Source organism: Drosophila virilis, chromosome X (assembly GCF_030788295.1).
Source record: "Drosophila virilis strain 15010-1051.87 chromosome X, Dvir_AGI_RSII-ME, whole genome shotgun sequence".
NCBI classification, from domain to species: Eukaryota; Metazoa; Arthropoda; class Insecta; order Diptera; family Drosophilidae; genus Drosophila; species Drosophila virilis.
The window spans coordinates 7,127,501-7,150,250 of NC_091543.1; the positions used below are offsets into that span (position 1 = coordinate 7,127,501).

General features: G+C 44.1%; 2 protein-coding genes across 5 annotated transcripts in view; one reads left to right on the forward strand and one right to left on the reverse strand.

The window, feature by feature from the left end:
- Positions 1-12,175, forward strand: part of hiw (MYC binding protein highwire) — a 64,626-nt gene extending 52,451 nt beyond the window's left edge. The window contains exons 14-22 of the mRNA XM_070210172.1: positions 446-559; positions 643-3,236; positions 3,515-4,026; positions 4,475-5,869; positions 6,804-8,192; positions 8,257-8,598; positions 9,481-9,945; positions 10,043-10,236; positions 10,963-12,175. Coding sequence (XP_070066273.1) covers positions 446-559; positions 643-3,236; positions 3,515-4,026; positions 4,475-5,869; positions 6,804-8,192; positions 8,257-8,598; positions 9,481-9,945; positions 10,043-10,236; positions 10,963-11,446 — 7,489 coding nt within the window. The 3' untranslated portion in view covers positions 11,447-12,175. The remainder of the gene's footprint in view (positions 1-445; positions 560-642; positions 3,237-3,514; positions 4,027-4,474; positions 5,870-6,803; positions 8,193-8,256; positions 8,599-9,480; positions 9,946-10,042; positions 10,237-10,962) is intronic.
- Positions 12,176-20,380: 8,205 nt separating this feature from the next.
- The window catches only part of eag (ether a go-go), a 48,412-nt gene continuing 46,042 nt past the window's right edge, over positions 20,381-22,750 (reverse strand). For 2 of the 4 annotated variants that reach the window (XM_070209114.1, XM_070209113.1), the window contains exon 16: positions 20,489-21,752. In XM_070209114.1, coding sequence (XP_070065215.1) covers positions 20,532-21,752 — 1,221 coding nt within the window. In that variant the 3' untranslated portion in view covers positions 20,489-20,531. Of the gene's footprint in view, positions 21,753-22,750 lie in introns of all 4 variants that reach the window. The other 2 variants (XM_032440617.2, XM_032440618.2) reach the window with 2 other exon arrangements.

Here is a 22,750-nt window from a genome sequence, read left to right on the forward strand (position 1 = left end):
TTGACAAATTGATTGACTGAATGACTGACAGACTGACTACTGACTGATTAAATGAATGACTGACTAAATAACTAACTGATTGACTGACTAGCTGACGATTGATTGACTGACTGACTGATTGATGATCAACGCACAGCCCAAACACTAAAAGCTAGGAAAGTGTAGTTTTCACTGTTCTTACCTTATTTAATGCAGATGCACGCTGAGACGAGGTTTTTGGAAAAAGAACTTTGTTGCAATTCATTCGCGACGTCTTTCGCACCTTTCAAAAAATCGTAAGCTTCCTTTGTGGTAACTTTTCAAGCTTTTGGGCCTTCGATTCGTCATTAAAATGTTAAGCACAAAACTTGTCACCGGCAATGCCGTGCATAATTATATAATTATTGCAATATTCCAATTGATTATTTATTGTTTCTTATGAGTTCCTCTTCTTTTGTGCTTGCAGCTCGCAGTCAAATGAGCGTCAATTTCTGAAGGACTTCATAAGCGGCGCGCCCGGCTCCTCGGGCGCACGTCTGGCCGCCTGGCTGCAGCCGGAGTCGCGCCTGGATCCCAATAAGTGAGTAGCTGCCAAGGCTGTCTATAATCCCCCAAAGTAAAAACCAACTAATCCGACGCATACATTTTCCGTTGCTCTCTCAGATGCGAGCTGAACACGATAACGGAGCCGCTGCGCTATGGCTGGCCCACCCAGGTGACGGTGACGATCCGGGATCAGTATGGCGATGCTGTGCTGGTGCCGGAGCTGAAGGTGGAGATAAAGGCCATACCGACGGGCCCGGATCGCAGCGGCGGCGGCGGACTGGGCGGCAATCAGAAGATGCGACGCACCTCCTATGCGGACGAGGGCGCCAATGCAAACGGACACAGTCTGGGCGCCCAGCTGGGCGGCATGGCGCCGCCGCCGCGTCTCAACTATGAGGCGACCACCAAGGAGAAGATGTGCTTCAAGGCGATCACATTCATGAAGCCCTACACGAACTATTCGTTCGAGGAGCTGCGCTTCAGCAGCCCCATCCAGACGCGCACCACCGAAGCGCTCAACGCCCAGGACATGGAGGATGGCACCTTCAGCGTGCACTGGACGCCCAATTCCGTTGGCGGCTATTGTCTGGCCGTCACCATCGATGGCATACCCCTCGAGGAGGTCTATCGCGTCGAGGTCAAGGAGGGCATGCTGCCACCGCCGACGCAGCGCTCCAGTGCGACACGCCGGCCGCAGGCGCCGAGCAAGCTGCGTCGCTTTCAGGCGCAGCACAGTGCCGGGCTGCGCATACGCTCCCATCCCACGCTGCAGTCCGAGCAGGTGGGCGTGGTGCGGCTGGGCGGCATCATATCGTTCATTGACGAGATCGAAAACGACGACGGCATCTGGCTGCGTCTCTCGACCGAATCCATACGCCAGCACTGCACCATGGGCTGGTATCCGACGGAGGCCTGGTGTCTGCAATTCAATCAGCATCTGACACGCACCCTGCTCCAGCCGGTCAGCGATGCCACAACACCGGCCAAGTCCGGCAGGTGCGCTAAGTCCGGCACAGACACGGCGGAGGCGCCGCCGGCCAGTCCCAGCGGCAGCAATGCGGACAGTCCCAGCAGTCCCGGACGCAGGCACAGCAAATCGCCGACAGAGCGCAAAATCTTTGAGCCCGTCATCGCGTCCAGCAGCAGCAGCTGCTCAACAAATCCCTTTCTGCTGCCCGCCAAATCCAACGAGCAGCTCGACACGGACAGCACACTGGCCACGGCCACAACGGAGCTGCTGCCGGCCAATCTGGGCTCAGCGCTGGCGGGCGTTGTGGGCGGCGGCGCCATCAAGCTGCAGGCGCTACAAAAGTGGTTCAAGGGCGATGCCGGCGACGCAACCGCCACGGATGCCAGCAGTCAGCCAGCCAGTCAGGCGGGCACATCGCCGCCGCTGGCCGCCGTCTCTGTGCGCGAGCTGGTCCGTGTTATGGGCGGCCCGGAGACAACGATGCCGCCGATGCGCGGCAATGGCAATTGTCGCGAACAGGAGCCGGGCGCAGCGGATGCTGGTGGCGGCGACTTTGATATAGCCAGCGTGCGGCGCATGAACTTCACGGCCAGCCAGACGGCGGCGCTGCTGTCGACGCCCAAGCATACGCCGCGGCGTGCCGCCCAGCCGGCCGCCAGCGAGGCGGAGCAGCAGCAGCAGCTGGCCCAGCTGGAGGATGAGCTGAGCGTTCTGCAAATAACGACAACAACAAACGAAGCCAGCGAAACGCAAAGTGAGCTGCAAATTGGTGGCACAGATGCCGCCAATCCAGCGGCCACGTGCTCGAGACGCAACCATGCCATGGGCCCCATTAAGCGTGCAATGCCGCCATCCTTTGCCGAGAGCATACGTGCGGTGTTTGCCGCGCTGCTCTGGCACGAGGGCGTCGTCCATGATGCGATGGCCTGTGCCAGTTTCCTCAAATTTCATCCCGGCCTGCCCAAGGAGGGCGCCACGGTGGTGACGCGTCGCGATCCGAACGATGCCCGGCTGCAGCTGTCCCGCGAACAGAAGGCCCAACAGCGACATTCGGTGGAGGTGGCCAATGCCGGACACTATCTCAATATACGTCCCTCGACGCTCGAAACGCTCGCCAAGAGCGGCAACTGCTCCCTGCACAATCGCAGCAAGCATCGCAAGGCAGCGGCCGTTGCCGCTTCTGGAGAGGATCAGCAGCAGCAGCAGCAGCAGCTGCAGCCGTTGCCGGAGCTGGTGAGCGTGTTGCCGCCGGCTTTGCGCTGCCTGGTTTATCTCTGGGAACAGATCTGTGCCGGCTGTGTGCACATTGTCCAGACGAATGCGCTCGAGCAGCGCGAGCCGCGTCTGTTGTCGCCGAACGGTGCTCGGGATGGTGATCCGGACGCCAAGGGCGATGGCAAAGGCAACGGTGACTTGGGCGGCGACAGCAAGGATCCCAGCAAGAAGGGTAAACGCAAGAAGAAGGACGACGGCAGCTGGTGCGAAATCTGCGAACTATTTCTGCCCATGCCCGTCACATATCATATGCGCATCGCCCATCCCGGCTGCGGCAAATCCGCCAAGGGCAAGGGCTACAATTCCGTGGGCATCTTCTGCGAGGGCTGGGCCGGCAATTGCGGCGAGGGCGGCAAAGGCGCATCCAGCTGGTTCCTCATGTGCGACGCCTGCCGCGACAAATATCTGGCGAGCAGCCGCAGTGCCAACAATGTCAACGCCGCCGCACAACAAGCCGCCAATGCAGGTGAGTGAAAGCGTGAATTCGATGAGGTTTCTTTATTGCCAATTCTCTTTGGTGCGGCATTCGTAAACGTTTTCGTTTGATTTGCCTGTTTGCAATTTTTAACTGTAATTATCGGAGTTTTGCCGTTTCCACCTGCAGCTGTTTCACTGATTCACGATTTTTCACACATGCGGGTGAAATTTCCCCAAATTTCCCTCGAGCTATCCATATCGATTCTAAACGATATCAAGGTTTTTGATCTTCATTGAAGTCACATTGTGTTGTGTTCTGTTTTGCAGCTGCGGAATTGAATCTGTTTGGCGTGAAGACAACCACGCTGATCGCCAACTCGGAGGTCTATACCACCATGCGTGAGAATGCGACATTTTTGCTGGAGCTGTGCTCATCATCCGCTTCCTCCACGGGCAGCCTGCAGCCGAACGCAATCGTGGGCAGCCAGAAGCGATCGCCCCAGCAGCAACAGCAGCAGCAGCAGCAGCAGCAGCAGTCGATGGCCATGCCGGTTGTGGTAGAGCATCAGCATTTGGGCATGCCCGATCTGAATCTGAGCAGCAAGCCGAGCACCAGTCGCGCCGACTCGGCGCGCAACAGTCGCATCGGACGGCTGAGCGGCAAGTTTACGGCATTTCGGAAAAGTTTTGTGGGCGTGCCGCCGGCAACGCCGGACAATGTTTGGCTGGCGCCCGACAGTTTTGCCTGTTTCGAGTGCCTCGGCACCGGCGTCCACGAGGATTTGCCCTACGAGATGTTTGGCCTGGGCGCCAATGCCAATGAGAACGGCTACGATCGGGTGAGTCAGGGCAGAACGCCAAAGTTAATTTATAATATTCTGTACCTTAATGGCTAAAGAATGGGGCATATTGGTCTCTCCGAGCCCGTAAACTATATAGATTCTTGGCTCAGCATCAATAGTCGAGTCGTTCGTCTGTCCGTCCATAAAATTCCGTAAAGATCGGACAATAGGGGCCGAAGTAAATCAGGAAAGGAAGAAGCAGCAAGGGAATGGAAGCTAGAATTATTTCTTGATCGGGATTCAGTCGATGTCCGGCCGTAAAATTCGAAGAATAAATCACGAAAGCATTTCCTTCACCTCACGGGGCTAAAGGAAGAAGCAGCAAGGGGAAGGTAGCAACGCGGCGCGGTCTTGAGCTGGTTCTCTCTCTGCTACCCGGTCAAAGCCGGGTAATTTCCATCACTCAGAAACGTTATTTGATTTCGAAATTTTGTGTTTTGCACAGCCCCTGTCGGAGATCTCGTACGAGTCGTGTGAGCCGAACAACTATGAATTGATGTCCGGCTCTTTGGCAAATCCGACCTCCACTGGCGGCACCTTGTCCAAATTCCATCGCAGCTACTCAATGGGCCAGGGCTGGGCAGCTGTCGCACAACAACAACAACAACAACAGCAGCAGCAGCAGCAGCAGCAGCAGCAACAGCCGCAACTGCAGCTGCAGTTGCAGCATCATCAACAGCTCCAGCTGCAGCAGCAGCCCTCGGTGGTCGCATTGCCGCTGGATGCACAACCGAAGGTTGTGTATCGGCGGCGCAATAATTCGACCAGCGAGGGTGACGGTTCGCTGCTCATCTGCTATCCGTCAGAGCATCTGCGTCGCCTGGTGCCCCCAAAGCTTTTGGCCAGTGTTGCCGTGCTGCCGCAGGCTCCCAACAATGCCAACGATACGCTAACCAAGCCCAATCCGGCCGGGCCGGTCAAGGATCAGCCAATGTCGCAGCAGCAACCGCCGCTGCCGCTGCCGCCGCCGCCGCCGGCGGCGCCGGTTAGTCCGCTGCCGGAACAGAATAGCGCGCTGCTCAGTCGACCCGCAATGGCGTTTATCACACAGAAACACGAACTGGACCGGCTGCGCGGCGCAATGCGACGCAGTCTACGGATCGCCGCCTGTCGCATCTATGCCCTGCAGGCGCTCAACTGGCTGCTGCGCAGCGTGACGCAGGGCGTTTGTCTGCACGATCTGATGTGGTGGTTTGTCAGCTCGCTGGCGCTGGGCAGCTCCGAGCTGGTCGATGGCAAATATGAGGAGGCGGAACCGGCACTGGAGCATCCGGCTGCCTATACACAGATCAGCGGACGCTTTGCACATCTAATAACCCAGTCGCTGCATGTCCTGCTTCAATCGGTGGCAGATCTGACGCTACATTTGCCGCTCGGCTCGCCGCTGCAGCGTGTGGCCATCCAGTGCTTTGGCATACGCTTCCGGCAGGCGGATCATCAGTTTCTGCACAGCTCGCATGTCTTTGGCAACATCTCGAAGATATTGTCCAAATCGGATGAGCAAAACGATGCCATGGCCGTTTCCACATTGCTGGCCGCCACCGGCGAAACGCATTGCGATGCGGAGCATAATATTGCCAGTGCTAGCAATCAGCTGGCCGCTGGCAGTGTGCCCGGCGCCCGGGTCATCTGCTATACGGATCTGTCGGGCATGTTCGAGGTGACGGTCTCCTCACGGCCGGCCATGGCCGAATCCCTGACGGACAACTCAACGGAAACATTCTGGGAGAGCGACGAGGAGGATCGCAACAAGTGCAAAATTATCGAGTTATCCATGAACAAACTCAGCTATGCCTGCAAATTTGTGCTCGTCCACATCGACAACAGCCGCGACATTCAGGTGGGTAAAGACCAAGACAACGCATTTCCTTTCATTTCTTAGTCTTAGTTCCAAGTCAGCTCCTTCTAGAGCTTTCCAATGACAAGCTTAACCGTACCGATAGGTATTAGTAAGGCGTACTCCTTGGCGGCACTTGACTTGCATATAAAGTATTTTCATAGGCACCCTGTATTGCGCTAGCTCGGTAGGGCCCTGTCTGTTTTTGTTCGGTACTGCATTTTAGAATAGGGTGCAGCTCTACTAAGTAGAAATGCTTTTTATTTAGTGTTTCTGGTACCGAATATCTCCTTGATGATATAATAATGTCTCTCTTTTCCAATCATTTCAAATGTGATTATGGTTTTTGACCATAGAGTATTGCACTGTGGAGGGAGGCATACTTTAGTCCGTGACAGAAACTGGTATCAATACTCTTTGAATTGATAAATTATAAATTTGTTGCCACAATCATAAGGTGCTGTTTAAGATCCGGTATGGCATTTCGTTGTTTTATAACTGTCAGTTGCTGTCGGGTACCCACTTGTCACAGAAAGTGCACTACCGGCAACTTTCTGGTTCTTTTACGCAAAGGTGCAGTCGGGTACCCACTTTTTAAATGCCTGGTAGTGTACTACTTTGTCAGTTAAAGCTTGGAACCACTTCTCTACTTTGTGATTTAACGAACAGTTGCAGTTGTTGGGTACCCACTTTTCTAAAAATCCCGGTAGTTCACTTTATTTGTTTTTAACATGCAATTGAAGCCGGGCATTCACCTTTCAGAATTCGGGTAGTGTTCTACTTTGTCCTTGACGAGTTGGGTATCCATCTTTGCAGAGTGTTTGTAGTAAACTTTATCAATCTTTAACATGCCGGTAGAGCACTATTTTGTCTATTGACGAACGAAAAATGCACGCAGAATTAAGCATATCAAAAACTTTCTGCTTAATCTCGACAGAACAAGGTGCTGAATGTGGTATTCTATGCGGGCCAGTCGCTGGGCGATACGAATCTCATCAAGACAGTGGACGTGGACCAGAAGGCGTGCGTGTGGATTGCGGCCAAGATCAGCGACGAGACCTGCACGCACTTTCGACTGGAACTGCACGGCCCGGAGAATACGCTGCGTGTGCGTCAAATCAAGCTGCTCGGTCTGCCCAGCTGCCAGGTGGGCGCCGGTCACGAGGAGCCGCCGGCGGTCGAGCAGCGGGCCAATGTGCGTTTGGCGCACGCGGCTCGCATCCAACAGCAAATCTGCGAGGCGGAAACGTTGCGCGTATTCCGTCTAATCACCGGCCAGGTATTCGGCAAGCTGATCAGCAATGTGAGCGATGCGGTGACAGCAACTGGCGCAGCCACATCGGAGGCAGCCAACTCAATGCTGGCAGATTCGCTGGATCTGCGCGAACATATGGTTGGCATTCTGTTCTCGCGCAGCAAGCTGTCGCATCTGCAGAAGCAGGTGATTGTGCATATTGTGCACGCCATCAAGAAGGAGGCGCAGCGCGCCAAGGAGGACTGGGAGCTGGCCAATTTGGCACATGTGCTCAAACAGCAGCCGCCTCCGCCGCCGCCAGCAGCAGCAGCTGGAGCAGGAACTGCGGCCGGATCAGCCGCTGCCACGTCCAGCGAGAGCAGCTCGGAGCGCAGCCGCGCACCGGACACCTATTGCTTCGAGATGCTCAGCATGGTGCTGGCCCTGTCCGGCAGCGTTGTGGGTCGCTCGTATCTATCGCAGCAGCACGGACTGCTGCGCGATCTGTTGGGCCTGCTGCATACGGGCAGCGATCGGGTGCAGCGGCAGGTGACGGCGCTGCTGCGTCGCATTCTGCCGGAAATAACGCCGGAGAGCTTTGCGGATCTGCTGGGCGTGCAGCGTTTGCCGCCAGCCGATTATAGTATTGCACATCAGAGCGCCAGCGATTTTGACATGAGCCGTTTGGGCTTATTGGACATATTTTTGGCCGTCATTGCCAAGTCGCTGCAGCTGCAGGTCAAGGTCAAGACGAACACAGCGAATGCAGCTGGCGGCGTCGCTGGAGGCGTCGGTGGGGGCGTGCCTGCGGCCAACGTCAAGTCTGGGCAGCTGGAGAAGACGCCCGCATTTGTGCGGCTGTGCAGCTCCCTGGATCTGTCCGTGCAGCTGTTGCGCTCACGTCCAACCACAGCGGAGCAGCAGCTGGCGGCGGCACCGGCGCCAAGCACAACCAGCGATCCGTTTCGCTTTGACTCCGCACCGCCCAAGAAGGAGTCCAAGCGCAATTTGAACCAGCGCTGGTTCCTCAACGGAGTCATTTCCACCAAACAGGCGGAGAGCATCATTGGACTCATACGCGATCTGGCTAGCGTAAGTAATTGCATTGATATTTCTCAGATGTTGCAAATGGAGCTAATAATACACTTCTTTGCAGGGTAAGCTGAGCGAGAAGTGGTCCCAGATCACCAAGGCGGCCATTGCTGAGTCTGTCCTGAATCTGACACGGCTCGAGGAGATCTACCGCACGCCGGAGCATTGCACAAAGACGGCAACACTGTGGCTAGCGCTGGCCAGTCTCTGTGTGCTGGAGCGTGATCATGTGGAGAAACTGTCATCTGGACAATGGTCCAAGCTCTGCGACACCCGACCCATGTGCACCAATCATGACGATGGCGAAACGGCGGCCATCATTCAATGCGAAACATGCGGTTCGCTCTGCGGCGATTGCGATCGCTTTCTGCATCTCAATCGCAAGACACGCACACATAAGCGCACGGTAAGTCGAATCATTTTAGCAGTCAATCAAGCAACATTCATATTTTTAAGTCAATCAGCTTCATTCATTCACTATATCCATAAATTGATGCATCAATAATTCTATTTATAATTGTTAGTCAATCAGTTGGGCCAAGCTTCAATCAGTCAATTATTTTATGAATGTCCATAAATTTATATAAATCCTTCAATCAATCCCTTATTGCACCAATTAATTATCCAATCAATACATCAATTAGTCTATTCTATATCAAAAGATTAATTATTAAATATACCAAGCTTTACGAATCATTCAACGAACCCATTGATATTACTTATCTTTAACAGTCCATTAACCAATTAAAAATTGTATCGATAAGGCCCACCATGAATTCGCCACATTGTTGATTGTCAACCAATTTGTCAATGAATAAATCATATCTTGCATTGAACTTCTCAGATAACAAAGTATACAATCATTTTGATGGTCAATCAGCTTGTCATGCAATCAATCATATACTTTAATCAATGAAAGTTTATATTTTATTCTTATTGATCAAACAACGTTGCACTTGTAAAAAAAAATGATGCATTTAATCAATCAATCAAGCTTTGCATTCATCACACTGATTGATGATTATGCAATTTATGTTTTTTAATCAATCAATCAAGCACTGAGTTCATCAAAACACCAAATTATGTGTTATTTTTTGATTATCAATCAATTTGTTGCTCAATCAATTAGTCATTTTTATCAATCAATCAATCAAGCACTGCATTCATCAAACAAGAAATTCTATTCATATATCACTTTTCAATCAATTATGTAAGCACTCAAATAACTATTCATATATTTGCTGGCGATCGATCAATCAATCAATTTATGTTTTCATCAACTTAACAGGTTTGCAAGGAGGAGGAGGAGGCCATACGCGTGGAACTGCACGAGTCCTGCGGCCGCACCAAGCTCTTCTGGCTGCTCGCCCTGGCCGACTCAAAGACGCTGAAGGCTATGGTTGAATTTCGCGATGGCAGCCACACGATCATCTCGGGCCCCCAGGAGGCTGTGGGTCGGTGTCGGTTTTGCGGGCTCACCGGCAACTCGGGCCTGCTGGAGATTGGGAATGTGTGCGCCGATGCCCAGTGCCAGGAATATGCAGCCAATTCCTGCCTCAAGACAAAGCCCTGCGGTCATGCCTGCGGCGGCGTGGCCGGCGAACGCAAATGCCTGCCCTGCTTGCAGCATGTGTGCCATGCCCGCGAGAATGAGCTGGCCGAGGAGCTGCGCGATCCCAAGCTGACACAGGATGCGGACGACATGTGCATGATATGCTTCGTGGAGGCCGTCTCTTGCGCGCCATCCATACACGTAAGTGGAAAAATGATGACCCAGACAAATGCCAAGTCAGCTAATCTCTGCCTCTCTCTTTTCCTCTCTCTCTCTCTCTCTTTCTCTCTCTAACCAGCTGGAGTGCGGTCATGTGTTTCACTTTCACTGCTGCAAGGCCGTGCTGGAGAAACGCTGGAGCGGACCGCGGATTACCTTTGGCTTCTCGCTGTGCCCCATCTGCAAGGCGGACATACAGCATCCCCTTTTATCGGACATATTGGAGCCAATCAATGGACTCAAGCAAGATGTCAAGCGCAAGGCGCTCATGCGGTAAGTCCCATGAATCAAACCAACATCCACATTCAATTTCCACGAACAAGAGCGAAAATAGAAAATGGCTAAAAAAAATGTTGACCCTGGCTAAAAGCCAAGCTAACGATTTCGAGCAACCAATTCACCGAACTGTGCGGAAAATGTGTGAAATCTATTTCTCTATATGCATTAAAGAAAATCTCGCTTATGCACGGAATAAGGGTGGAAAACGTTGTTAACTTTATAAACTTTTTCATATGCCTGCAGAGGTTGTAGAGTCTGTTATGATTTTATCACGAAATGTGGTATTAGGGAATGATCGGAAATTATAAAAAACATGCTTTTGTTTTGAGATATTTTGAAACAATTTGGTATTTGAAAAATCGGTACCCAAAATCGTTTCCACAACGTACTGCAATATCATTAAACGAATTCGGAGTATGGCCAACTTTTCTGTTAATCAAGATATGTACAGCTTCGCTTTTCGGCTAATATATCTGCAGAATTGTGTCAAATGGCTTGACTTTATTATATGGCAACATTTCCAAGCCATATATCTTAGCAGTTCTTTGTCATAGCCACTCATTGGAGGCGTTCTCGTTAAATTAATACTTCTAAATTCACTTACACATTCGGAAAAGGGGTGGAAATGCATCAAAACCATTAAAACACAGACAGTTTCGTCACCAAGACCAGCAATAGCAGCTAATTGTTACTTCCAAATGTTTTAACCCCAAACAAAAGCATCAAGTACGAGGGCGTGGTCAAGGATACGGACAACAAGGATGTGACACAGCTGGCAATGGATCGTTATGCGTATTACGTGTGCTTTAAATGCCAGAAGGCCTACTATGGCGGCGAGGCGCGCTGCGATGCGGAAATTGGCGAAAAATTCGATCCCGAGGAGCTCGTCTGCGGCGGCTGTTCGGATGTGGCGCGCGCCCAAATGTGCCCCAAACATGGAACCGATTTTCTTGAATACAAATGCCGTTACTGCTGCTCGGTGGCGGTGTTCTTTTGCTTTGGCACCACCCACTTTTGCGATACGTGCCACGATGACTTTCAGCGCCTGACGAACATACCCAAGATCAAGCTGCCCCAATGCCCCGCCGGGCCCAAGGCCAAACAGCTGCTGGGCGACGAGTGTCCCCTTCATGTCATCCATCCGCCCACCGGCGAGGAGTTCGCCCTCGGCTGTGGCGTTTGTCGCAATGCCCAAACATTTTAGCAACTGCGTGCCAAGAAACTGCAGCTGGAACTTAAACTGGAACTGGAACTGGAACTGGACCTGGAACTAGATCGATCGCCAGCGGAACCGCCGCCGCCGCCAGAATACGCGTCTAGAGAGGACGACTTTTAGACACACACATATATATATATATATATATATATATATATATATATATGAAGAGAGAGCGGGAAAGAGAGAGAGAGAGCGACAGCGAGCGAGAGAGAGAGCGCAATTAGGCATAATAATTATATACATATGTATGTAAATTATCATAAATGTTTTTTTTTTTATATAAATAATATATATATATATATATATATAAATATATGTATGTATATTTATTATATATTTCAAAAGTTGCAATTTTTAGCTATATGTGTATTTAACTAAATTATTTATTTATTCTAATTGTAATCTAAATGGCATTTTTTTTATTATTTATTTTTATTGCTTTAACTCAAATTTACACACACCCACAGACACACATACACACACACTAAACACACACTTCACACACACACACACACACTACACACACACACACACACACACACACACACACACACACACATATACTCTTAAGTAGGTTCGAAAGAAATGGTTACGGGAATTGGGCGTGGTTCTTTATAGTTGTGTAAAGATTGATTGCGGGGAAATATATAAAAAAGAAAAATCAAATAAAATATTAAAAAAAAATTAAAAACATTAAAAAATAATGAAAAAAAACGAACAAGAAAGAAATAAATGCATACACCGAAAGAAATATATTTACACACATGCAATATTATTTGTAATACTCACAGAACAGACTCATTTTCTTATAATATATTTTCCATTCGCTGAGAATGTTAACAAAATTAATGCATATTTATATACAATTTATTGTAATAACTCAATAATGTTTATTATGAATGTGACAAGAAACCAAAAGAAACAATAAATAAATAAATCAGCAAATGTAATTAAATATATGAAACGAGATCTTCTGGTTAATTCCCGAAGTAAACGAAGGGGAAATCTACTATCTACTATAGATTATATAGTATAGATATGTATATATGTACGCTCATCAGAGAGAGTTGTGCCGAGAAATTTTCCGGAAAAAGAATTAATAATTTGATAGTTTTGAGGGGTATTGGAGAAAATCCTGTGTATAGCACTATGCAAATCTTGGCTACTGTTAAAATTGATCAGTACTCCTTAGAAATATTATTTCATGTAATAATGGATAAGTTTTTGAAATACGATGTATTGATAGGCCGTGATATACTCGGATTAGGCTTTGGAGTCTCCATCGAGGCCGACAAATTTGAAATGTACAAAACCAAAACTGTTGATGTACTAATAAAAGTGCCAGATATAAGTTACGTAGAGCATCTGAATAACGATAGAGCATTAAGCAACACTGATAAGAATCGTCTGCTAGAATTATTGCAAAACTATGCTGATAAATTTATTGAGGGTATTCCTCAAACGCGAGTGACTACGGGTGAACTTGAAATCCGCCTGCTTGACCCAAATAAAACTGTACAAAGGCGTCCGTATAGGTTAAGCATAGAAGAAAAAGAAGTCGTGCGAAATAAAGTAAAAGAATTGTTAGACGCAAACGTTATACGTCCTAGTTGCTCTCCATTTGCAAGCCCAATGCTGATGGTAAGAAAGAAAAATGGAACCGATCGACTATGTGTCGATTATCGGGAACTGAATGCTAATACGGTCGCTGACAAATATCCGCTGCCTTTGATTTCTGATCAAATTAATAGACTGAGTGAAGGCAAATATACACTTAGTATATTGATTTATATTTTTTCTTTTTCTACCCTTGTAGAGGGTATTATTATTTTGTTATGAAGGATCTAACGCAACGCATACCAGGAGACGCCTCCGATCCCATAAAAACTATATAAGTATATATACATATATTCCAGATCAGCATCAATCGCCGAATTGGTATTTCTCAACATGTTATCAATATTGGATCATTAGCTCTACGAACAGAAACAACTCTTACCTTTGGTTTTTTTTGGACGTAACCTATAAAGATGTAGTATTTATTTATTTATCTATTTATCTATTTTTCCAATTCAGATCTTAAACGTTCGATTCTAAGTCTTCTTTAAATACCCTGAACCCATTAAAAATGGGTATAAGGGTACATTGTAAAGTATATATATTCATAATCAGCATCAAAAGCCGAGTCGATCTAGCCATGTCCGTCTGTCTGTCTGTCCGTCTGTCCGTATGTATGAACGCAAGGATCTTAATACCTATAAGAGCTAGAGACTCGGGAGCTCCCGACTAGAACCTCTTACTTGTTTCAAGATATCTTTAGGAGTCAAGAACTAAGAGCTTAACTATTCCATAACTATATCAAATAATTGGTCGTCTATAGGATAGAGAAACGAATATATAAATAATTCAATTTTCTCCCCATTCGAATAAACTTTTTAATAAAAGAATCTAGCTATTGCCATAAAAAATTTGCTTTGAACTTTCAGGTCCAATCAACCCTGCTTAAGGACTCTTAAGAACATGTTGAAAATAAAATCTCCCAACATTTGGGAAAGCTCTCGAAAAACCATCCAAAACTTTTGTGGAATGAACAAAAAAAGCAGCTTGTTTTTAAAAACATGTATGTATTTGTTTTTTTGTTTTATTTTGTTTTGTTTTGTTTTTTTTTTTTTATACTTCCCATTTTCATCAGCATTTTTCACTTGTTCTGCATATTCTTTGCTGTGTTTGGATGTATTTATTTCATGTTTTTTTGTTTTTTAATATTTATCATAATGAATGCATACAGATAATATTTAATTCTTTTTTAATTAATGCTTCCTCAACAAAGTCAAGAATTTATTAACATGAATTTGTGTGTGTAGCTGTGTGTGTGTGTGTGTGTATATGTGTGTGTGTGTGTGTGTATGTGTGTGTGTGTGTGTGTGTCTGTGTGTGTGTTTGGGTGTGTGTGTATGTGTCTGCGTGTATGTGTTTGTGTGTGTGTGTGTGTGTTAATATCAATGTTAATGTCACAATAATTAATTAACTATACACATTAATTACAGCATTAATTAATTGATTTTTCAAATAAATTTAAGTACTATGTTTTATAAATTTATAATTTTTGGGGATTTACTATAATTTGTTTTTCCTTTCTTTTTTGTTTTTATTCTTAATTTTTTTTGTTTGTTTTTTTGGTATTTTTTGAATTGGTTTTTCATAAGTTCAGCTTTGTTCTGTTCAAGCATTTTGCGGTATTTCGTATTACCTAAATATGCATTTGTAAATCTCGAAGTTTTCGTGCGCCATTGAACGAAGAAACTTAATTTTGTTTACGAACGTCCTATTTATTATTGGATGCATTTATTTTGCTATTTTGCACCCTGAACCCAGCCAAATCATGTAAAATTGGATTTTATGATTTTATAGATAGATATATATATAAAGACGAATCGATCTAACGATCGATGTCTCTGTGACGTTGATCTGCAAATCGTAGACTTTTGAAATCAGCATATCTCGAGGTTTATAAGCTAGAGTCTAGCTATTTGGTGTATAGACTTTCGTCTAGTATGCACAGATACCGAATTATTTGAATTATGGGATTGTAGGCAATGTATTTTTCGACGTATAGTCTTGGACTTTATTATTTGCACACATTTGTATGTCATGTTTATTCCCTGAAAATTTTATAAGGATCGGACCATAAAGACCGGAGTTCGACAAGAACATATTTACCATAGCAGGGTGCTAAGGAAGGAATTAACAGGGTTGCTTCGCAAGCAGCACTGCAAGCAGTGCAAGTGCCAGCAAGCAGCGCAGCAAGCAGTGAAGCAAGCAAAGCGCGTGCATGCCTGTGTGTTTGCTTAAAGGGTAGCTATTGCTAGAACGTTTGCGACGGCAGCTCGGCGCTGGGTTCAGGATATCAACTAGTCGTGCAAGCCCGACTAGAGCATACACTGCTTTCACGTTTTTAATTATTTTTTGTCTGTTCATTTGTTTGTAAATGTACAAATAGGCAGCTTTTTCATGTTCAAAAACAAAGGGCGCGTGTGAGAAAACATTTTTATGAATCCATTGTTCAAATTCTTGTATAATACATATATATATATATATATATATAAATATATATATTATATATATATATATTTTAATTATGTTCATCAAATTGGTGGAAATAGTTTAATGTTCGATTTCTTGGTATTGTTTTTCATTTTTCTCCATCGTTTTTCTTTCTTGGTTGTCGATTTTTGTAAAATTTTGGTTCTTTTTCGTCTAGAGACTAGAAACTAGCGTCTAGCGCGTAACGCTTAGTATTTTGTTTCAGTATGTTTGCAGTATTTTTGTTGTATCTTTTCGCTATGCTTGCCAGAAGTGTTGGGTTTTTCAAAAAATGTTTTGGTATTCAAGTGTTTAAGGCTTTGGTATTTTGTATACACATATATATGTATGCATGTATATATATATATATATATGCATATAGTATGTATAATTTAATTACAATCCATTTAGTTGTTGTATACATATTTCATAATAAAGTGGCATGTTTTTCTTTATTTTTTGTTGGTATTTCTTTAGTTTTTTTTTTTTGTATTTGTTGTTTGTTTATCGTATTAATATCTTCATATATTATTTTTGGTATTTTTTCTTTAATGAGTTTGCTTAGAAAAAAAATTCTGGCGTATAAAAGCTTTTTAAGTTATATGTATATATGTTTTTTTCGGGTTTTTTTCATTAATCGTATTTTTTTGTGTTCATCTGTTTAAGCTTTAAAGTGTTTAAAGTGTATGCGGTATATTTAGTATATTTTAATCCTTTTTTTTTGTCAGTTTGGCGCTTCTAAGCATTTGAAGCAGCTATGTCTATATGTATACATATATGGTATGTATATATATAGTGTTTACATGTATATACATTCGATATCTGGCATAAATTCATCATAGACTTGTTTAATTTCTTGAATATATTCTAGTATCCGTTAGTATTTAGTTGGGTGAGCCTGCTGAGTTACGCAATTCCTCGTCTGTCTGGTGTATAATATTATGTAGACATGTATATATATATATGTACATATAAATATATATATATATATTTATATATATTTATAAATATCGTAGGTAAATATCTGATCTTATTTATCATATATTTTACTTTCAATATAAATTTTGACTAATTATCGCTTGCATTAAGCGTGAACTATAAATTGTAATTGCACCTTAATTTGTTTGCGTTCGTTTTTTTCAGTTTTTTTTTGTATTTTTGGTATTTTTTTGTATGTAGGTATTAAATTTGTATTTGTTTTATATATCATGTATGTGGTTAATTGGTTTATTCATAAGTGTATAAGGCTCTGTGTATTTATTTAGCACTCAAAACTCTCAAAAGGTGACAACAAAATATACCAAAAAAATACTAAACTGGTATGTGAAAATTGAATGCCGCTGCGAGTTTATGAGCTGGAAGCGAAAGCGTGGCGCAAACGCTGTTCATTAATTTATTTTTTTTTTTTATGCGTACTACTTATTTTGGTTATTTTTTTTTTTTCATATATTTTATGCAAAGAAAAGTCCGTTGAACAAAGTTTCAAAAACTGTTATACAGTTTTAACTCTAGTACCGCTAGTCATAATTCAACTATGCTAAACTATGCTATATATATATATATATATATATATAAATTTGTCTAGGTAAGTTACCTCGCCATGCTTCTGGCCTGTACCATATGCGTGGTATGTACCACACAAAAAAAAAAATACCCTTTAGAGTATGCTTATGTTTGTTTCTTAATGCTCTAACGCTAGTTGAGTCATTCAATTTGCCATTTGACTAGTGCGCCTTAAACTGAGTAGTTTATTATTACTATTAGTATTTTATTAGTATTATTTATATTCATATTCTTGTGGACTACTAAGAAAAAAAAAATACCATACGACTATAAACCTTAACTTCTAGACTATGTATACACAATGAGCCCACAGCTAGTTTCTGTTCATAGTACATATACATATAGATATATATAAATAGATGTATGTATATATATATATATATATATATATATATATATATATATATTTGGGGGGAGGGGGGTAGGAATTGTTCTAAACATATGCAACAAATTTCGAATATATTTCTTGCTTTTTTTTTTTTTAACATTATTATCAAAATTTTTGAATGAATATCATTTTATGTAAAATTTGAAATCTATGCCATGTTTTTTTTTTTATGTACATTTTATAATGGAAATTAAACTCAGTTTTTTGGTTAATACCACTTGAATTGCTTTTTGGTTGCTGGCAAAAAAAAAATATTTCCACACTTAAAAAAAAAAAATTGACATTGAGTAAATTCAGTAAAAATTTGTCAATTTCGTTTAAAATGTTCCACTGGAACTTTTTTCAAGTTAATTTGTTTGAGAAATTTGTTTTCAGTGTAGTCGCAACTGTTGAAAGGATCTTAAGTGCGATTTGGGCTATGTTTGTGTTGTTGTTGTTGGTTTTTTTTTTCGGTTTTAGTCAGCCGAATTATGTAGAACTAAGTAAAACTAACTAAGTAACTCGCTACAGTACCAGAACTTTAAGGGAAGACAACAATTCGTATTGCTTTATGTGTGTGTGTGTTTGTGTGTGTGTGTAACTTGTTCAGGGTTCTAACCAGAAACTGAAGAACTCAGACTAACTATGGAACTAACATAATGCCAACTATATAAATCTGAAACATTCAAGTGGGCCAAGAGAAATAACGCGCTTAAGTGTTATGAAACCTTTGCAATATATATGTATATATATGCATGTGTCTGTCTCTGTGTGTGTGTGTGTGTGTGTGTGTTGTTTTTATGCTCCGGAACATATGTCCAGTTCAAAAATGAACAAAAAAAAAAAAACTGTATTATATCTTTAAATTTTTGATGCTCGAATTAAACAATTATTCTTTTTTTTTTCTTTTAACAATTTTTTTTTTTCTGTTTTCCCTTAGTTGATTATAAGTGCAAGCGTTTTGGTAATTGAGGCGCGCCTAAACCAATATTATTTAAATGTTTTATTTAATTTTTTTTTATATTTTTTATAGTATTTCACTTTCTTCTTATTATCACAAAGTATTTTATGTATGTGTTAAACAATTGGAATTTGTAATTAACATTTGTTGTATTTACTCGTTAATTTGTGTTTATATCATTTGCCCGTCTTTTAATTTGCATTTCAAATATTTACATAAACAAATATTCTTTTTTTTTTTTTTTCTTGCATATTATGTACACGTTCGTTTTTCATATAAATATGTATATACAAATATTTGTTGATTTTATTTTTTTGTTTTGCTATAATTTTTTGTTTTTTACTCGATTTCTGTTTTGGTTTTTGTTTGTTTTGGGTTTGTCGATTGTCGTTTCGTTTTGCGGCAACAGTTTCTTGTGTCCTTGTTGATTTTCTCTTTTGTTTTTGTGGCTGGGTTCTTTCGTATAGTTTGTTATTTTTGTTAGTTAGTTAGGGCATGTTTAGCAAGTGCTCGAGCTGTGTTTAGGACGGGTAACTTGACAATGTAAACCAGTTTGGGGCGGCTGGCTGGGCCACGCCCCCAAGCATATACTACACAAGTGCAAGTGAGTATAGCTAAAAAAGAAACAACTCGATACCAAGTGCTTTGAGTATCGAAGCTAGGCATAGTACAGCCGAGTCTTGGCCGAGAATGACTGACTTAACACATTACTTTTTCAGCAGGAAACTCAGCGATACGCTTGAATATTGACATTTCGATAAAGTGAAAAGCGGCTTCAAATGTTGTTTGTTGACATTTTCTACAAATTTCTAGTTAACCATATGCAACAAATAATTTTCAGATTATGTTCGACAATTGGAACTGAATTTTAGTTGATTAGTAGAGACACATGTAATTATACTTTTAGGCTGGCTAAAAAAAAAGTTGCAACAGAGCTGGTTAATTTGTTTGAATTTTGATTATATTCTACTTAAAAATATCTATAATATCTGAGCCGGTTTGCCACTGCAATCGATCCATTATAATAATATTTTATGGAACTGAGCCTCAAGTGAGATTCCAAAAATGACATCTATACATATATTTATATATATATATATATATATATATATATATATATATAACAAAATTCTGCTGGGTTCGGCTCGAAGTAACTATTTTTTCTTAGTAGCGCTGACTTCTTTTAGTTTCTTGTTTTTTTTTTTTTTTTAGCACATTCTACTTGTATGTACAATTCACTGGCATTTTTTGCTGTTTGCCTGCTTTAGCGTTTATCACAAAAATATTCATTTACATCATGTATATCATGCATACATCATGTGTGTGTGTGTGTGTGTGTGTGTGTTGTATAACTAGTTAGTTCGCCTCTGATCTGATCTAATATAATATTGTTCGTATATAAAGGTAAATAATTGCAGTAAATGTAGCAAATTCGTAAGCAATATGCTATATGCTTAATGCCTTAATTCATAATCAAAAACGAGCATCTCAGCTCCTACATACATCATCAGATACATCAGAGATCGAGAGAGAGATAGAGAGAGAGGGGAGAGAAAAATTTGTACCGCTAGCAAAATGTTGCCTGCGCGTCAGGTTAGAGCGAGAGACATAGAGAGATAGAGCATTAAGTGCACGTGTTGGGAGAGCGAGAGTATGAGAGCAATCAGTCAATCAATCAATCAAACAATCAATCAACCGATTGCCCAAAGCGTCAGCGTCAGCGGGTTTGTGTAGTATAAAAAGAGACACTTCCAGAAATAGACAGGTAGATAGTGAGTGCGAGTGTACGTGTATCTAAAATAGTTGACAGCTGCACATACATCGTGTATACATAAATATATATATATATATGTATATATATGTATATATATGTATATATGTATATATAGGTATATATAAATATAGAGCTATACATCATATAAGGACTTGGGCATAGACAATAGATTGTATGCACAATCTATGGACTGGAGACTAGCGTAAGCGTATGCATAGGCAAACTCTGAATGGCTTGGGCCCCCGATCCGCGTCAGTCGGCGCAATTGTTACTGTTCGAAGCTGCTGCTATCCGCCGACTGATGGCGCACCAATATTTTGGGCTAGAGGAACTCTCGCTTGATGCTCCGTCCGCTGCCCGTTGGCGTTGTTGTCGCGCTTGTTGCTGCTGCTGCTGCTGCTGCTGCTGTTGTTGTAGTTGGCGTCTGTGTGCCGGGCGGCGGTGTGCCGACTGTTGTTGTGGGCGTGCCAGCCCGACTGGCCGGCATCAGCTGGGCGGCACTGAAGTCCTCCTCGAGCAGACGCAAATGCAGCAGCTCAACAGCTGGAGTCGTTGCTGTTGCTCCAGTTCCAGTTGCAGTTCCAGTTCCGGTTGCAGTTGCAGTGGCAGACGCTGACGCTGTCACGCTCGTCGTACCAGATCCAGTGACAGATCCAACAGCAGCCGTTAGCGTTGCGGCCGTTGCGGCGTGTGTCTGCTTAGGAGGCGCCGGTGCTTTCCTGCTCTTCGAGCGTCGCTTTTTGAGCATCAGCGGCCCCAGGCCGTTGCCTCCCGTGCTCGACACAACTTGGACGCTTGGATTTAGTAGACCGCTGCCAGCGCCAGCGCTCGCTGTTGTTATGGCTGTGCCGCCGCCAGCTGTCGGCGATGAGATCGTTATCACAGTGTCCACCGGCGTGCTGGCAGTTCCCGTTCCCGTTCCCGTTGCCGTTGCTGTTGCTGTTGCTGTTGATGTTGTCGGTGTGCCCGTGGCCGTTGCTATTGATGCTGCTGGGGCGCCGCCAGCGACGCAACCAGCACAGATCTCGTCACCGGGCGTTGTCTGGCCGCTGCTGTCCATTTGGGGCGCCACTCGCTTAACCAGCTCACCTAACAGATCCTCGATGCGGCCGATGCGCTGCTGCATGCGCTGCAGCTCGAGCCGCACATCCACCTTCATGTCCAGCACGGTGGCAATCAGATCGCGCTGCGCCAGCGTGGGCGGCGTCTCGCGCAGCCCCGTATCGTATGTGTCCGATGTGGTTGCACGCGAGCTGGCCATCTCGATCTGGCGCTCCCGCTCCAGCGCCAGATTGCGCTCCTTGCCGACGCCACTCGCTGCCGTTGCTGCTGCTCCAGCTGTCACGCCGGACGCACTGGCCGTTGCGCCAGGCGCCAGCGTAGCTGCGGGCACCGTGGCAACAGTTGTTGCGGCGCCGCCATCGATGACCACCCGGCTGTCACGGCTGGGCGGCGATGAGTCAACCTCGCCGCCCTCGTCGATGGTGTCCTGGCGGGCCAGCGTCGCCTGGCTGGCCTGCAGCTTGGGCGCCTTGGGGAATACCTGCAGGGTGACGTATTTAATGGATGCATAGCGGGATGCAGAGGCGTTTCGGACAGGCAGTTAGACGGTAGTTTGACAGATTGACAGTTTGGCAGTTTGACAGATTGAAGGTGGTGACAGTTGCGATCGGTGACGATGACAGTTAATGGCGGGCAGGCGGGCGGGTTTTGGGGTTTGTTAAATCATTCGTTTTGTTTTGTTTTTTTGTTTTGTTTTTTTTTTTTTTGGGACAGGAGAGAAGTGAGAAAAGTGGATTTACATTTATGTTTGGTTAAAGTTGAATTTGTTGTTGTTGTTTGTTGCGCATTCAAAGTTGGTGTTTTTTTTTTATAGTTTTGTTGTTGTTGTTGTTGTTGTTGTTGTTTGTTAAAGGTGTTAATGGTGCAGTTTGATTTCCAATCGTTTTTTGTTTTTTTTTTTGGCGCGCATTTTGTGCGCCAAAGTTGTTTGCAGCATCCAATTCAAAAAGCGAATTCAAATTGTTGTTGTTTGTTGTAGCAAGGCAAGCAATGTTATTAATTTTTTTGTTTGGTTTGTTTATAGTCGTTTGTTTTTGGTTTTGTTTGCAATTAGTTGGTAAGCAATAAACGAAAAATAGAAACATATCAATCGATTTAATAGTCATCGCAAGAAACTCTAATTGGCAGCTTTTGCTAATCGTGTTCGGTGCAAACACACACGGACACATACATGCGCACACGACCACGTTCAGTGGACGCGAGTGTGTGTGTGTGTGTGTGTATGTCGTGTGTGTGCGTATGTGTGGGAGCAGAGCAGCGCACTAGACTTAAATGTCAACTAGGGAAGGCAAACAGACAAAACGGCGACGCATTGCTGGCACGAGCAATATATCGATATGCTTATCGATAGGCACATGCACACTAGATCCAAGAAAAGTATCGCATGGCAGCGATCAGCACTAGAGTTGGGCGCGAGTCGTGATATCCCTTGACGATATTTTCTTATTGAAATATGTATCTAATGCTGTGCAATTGCAT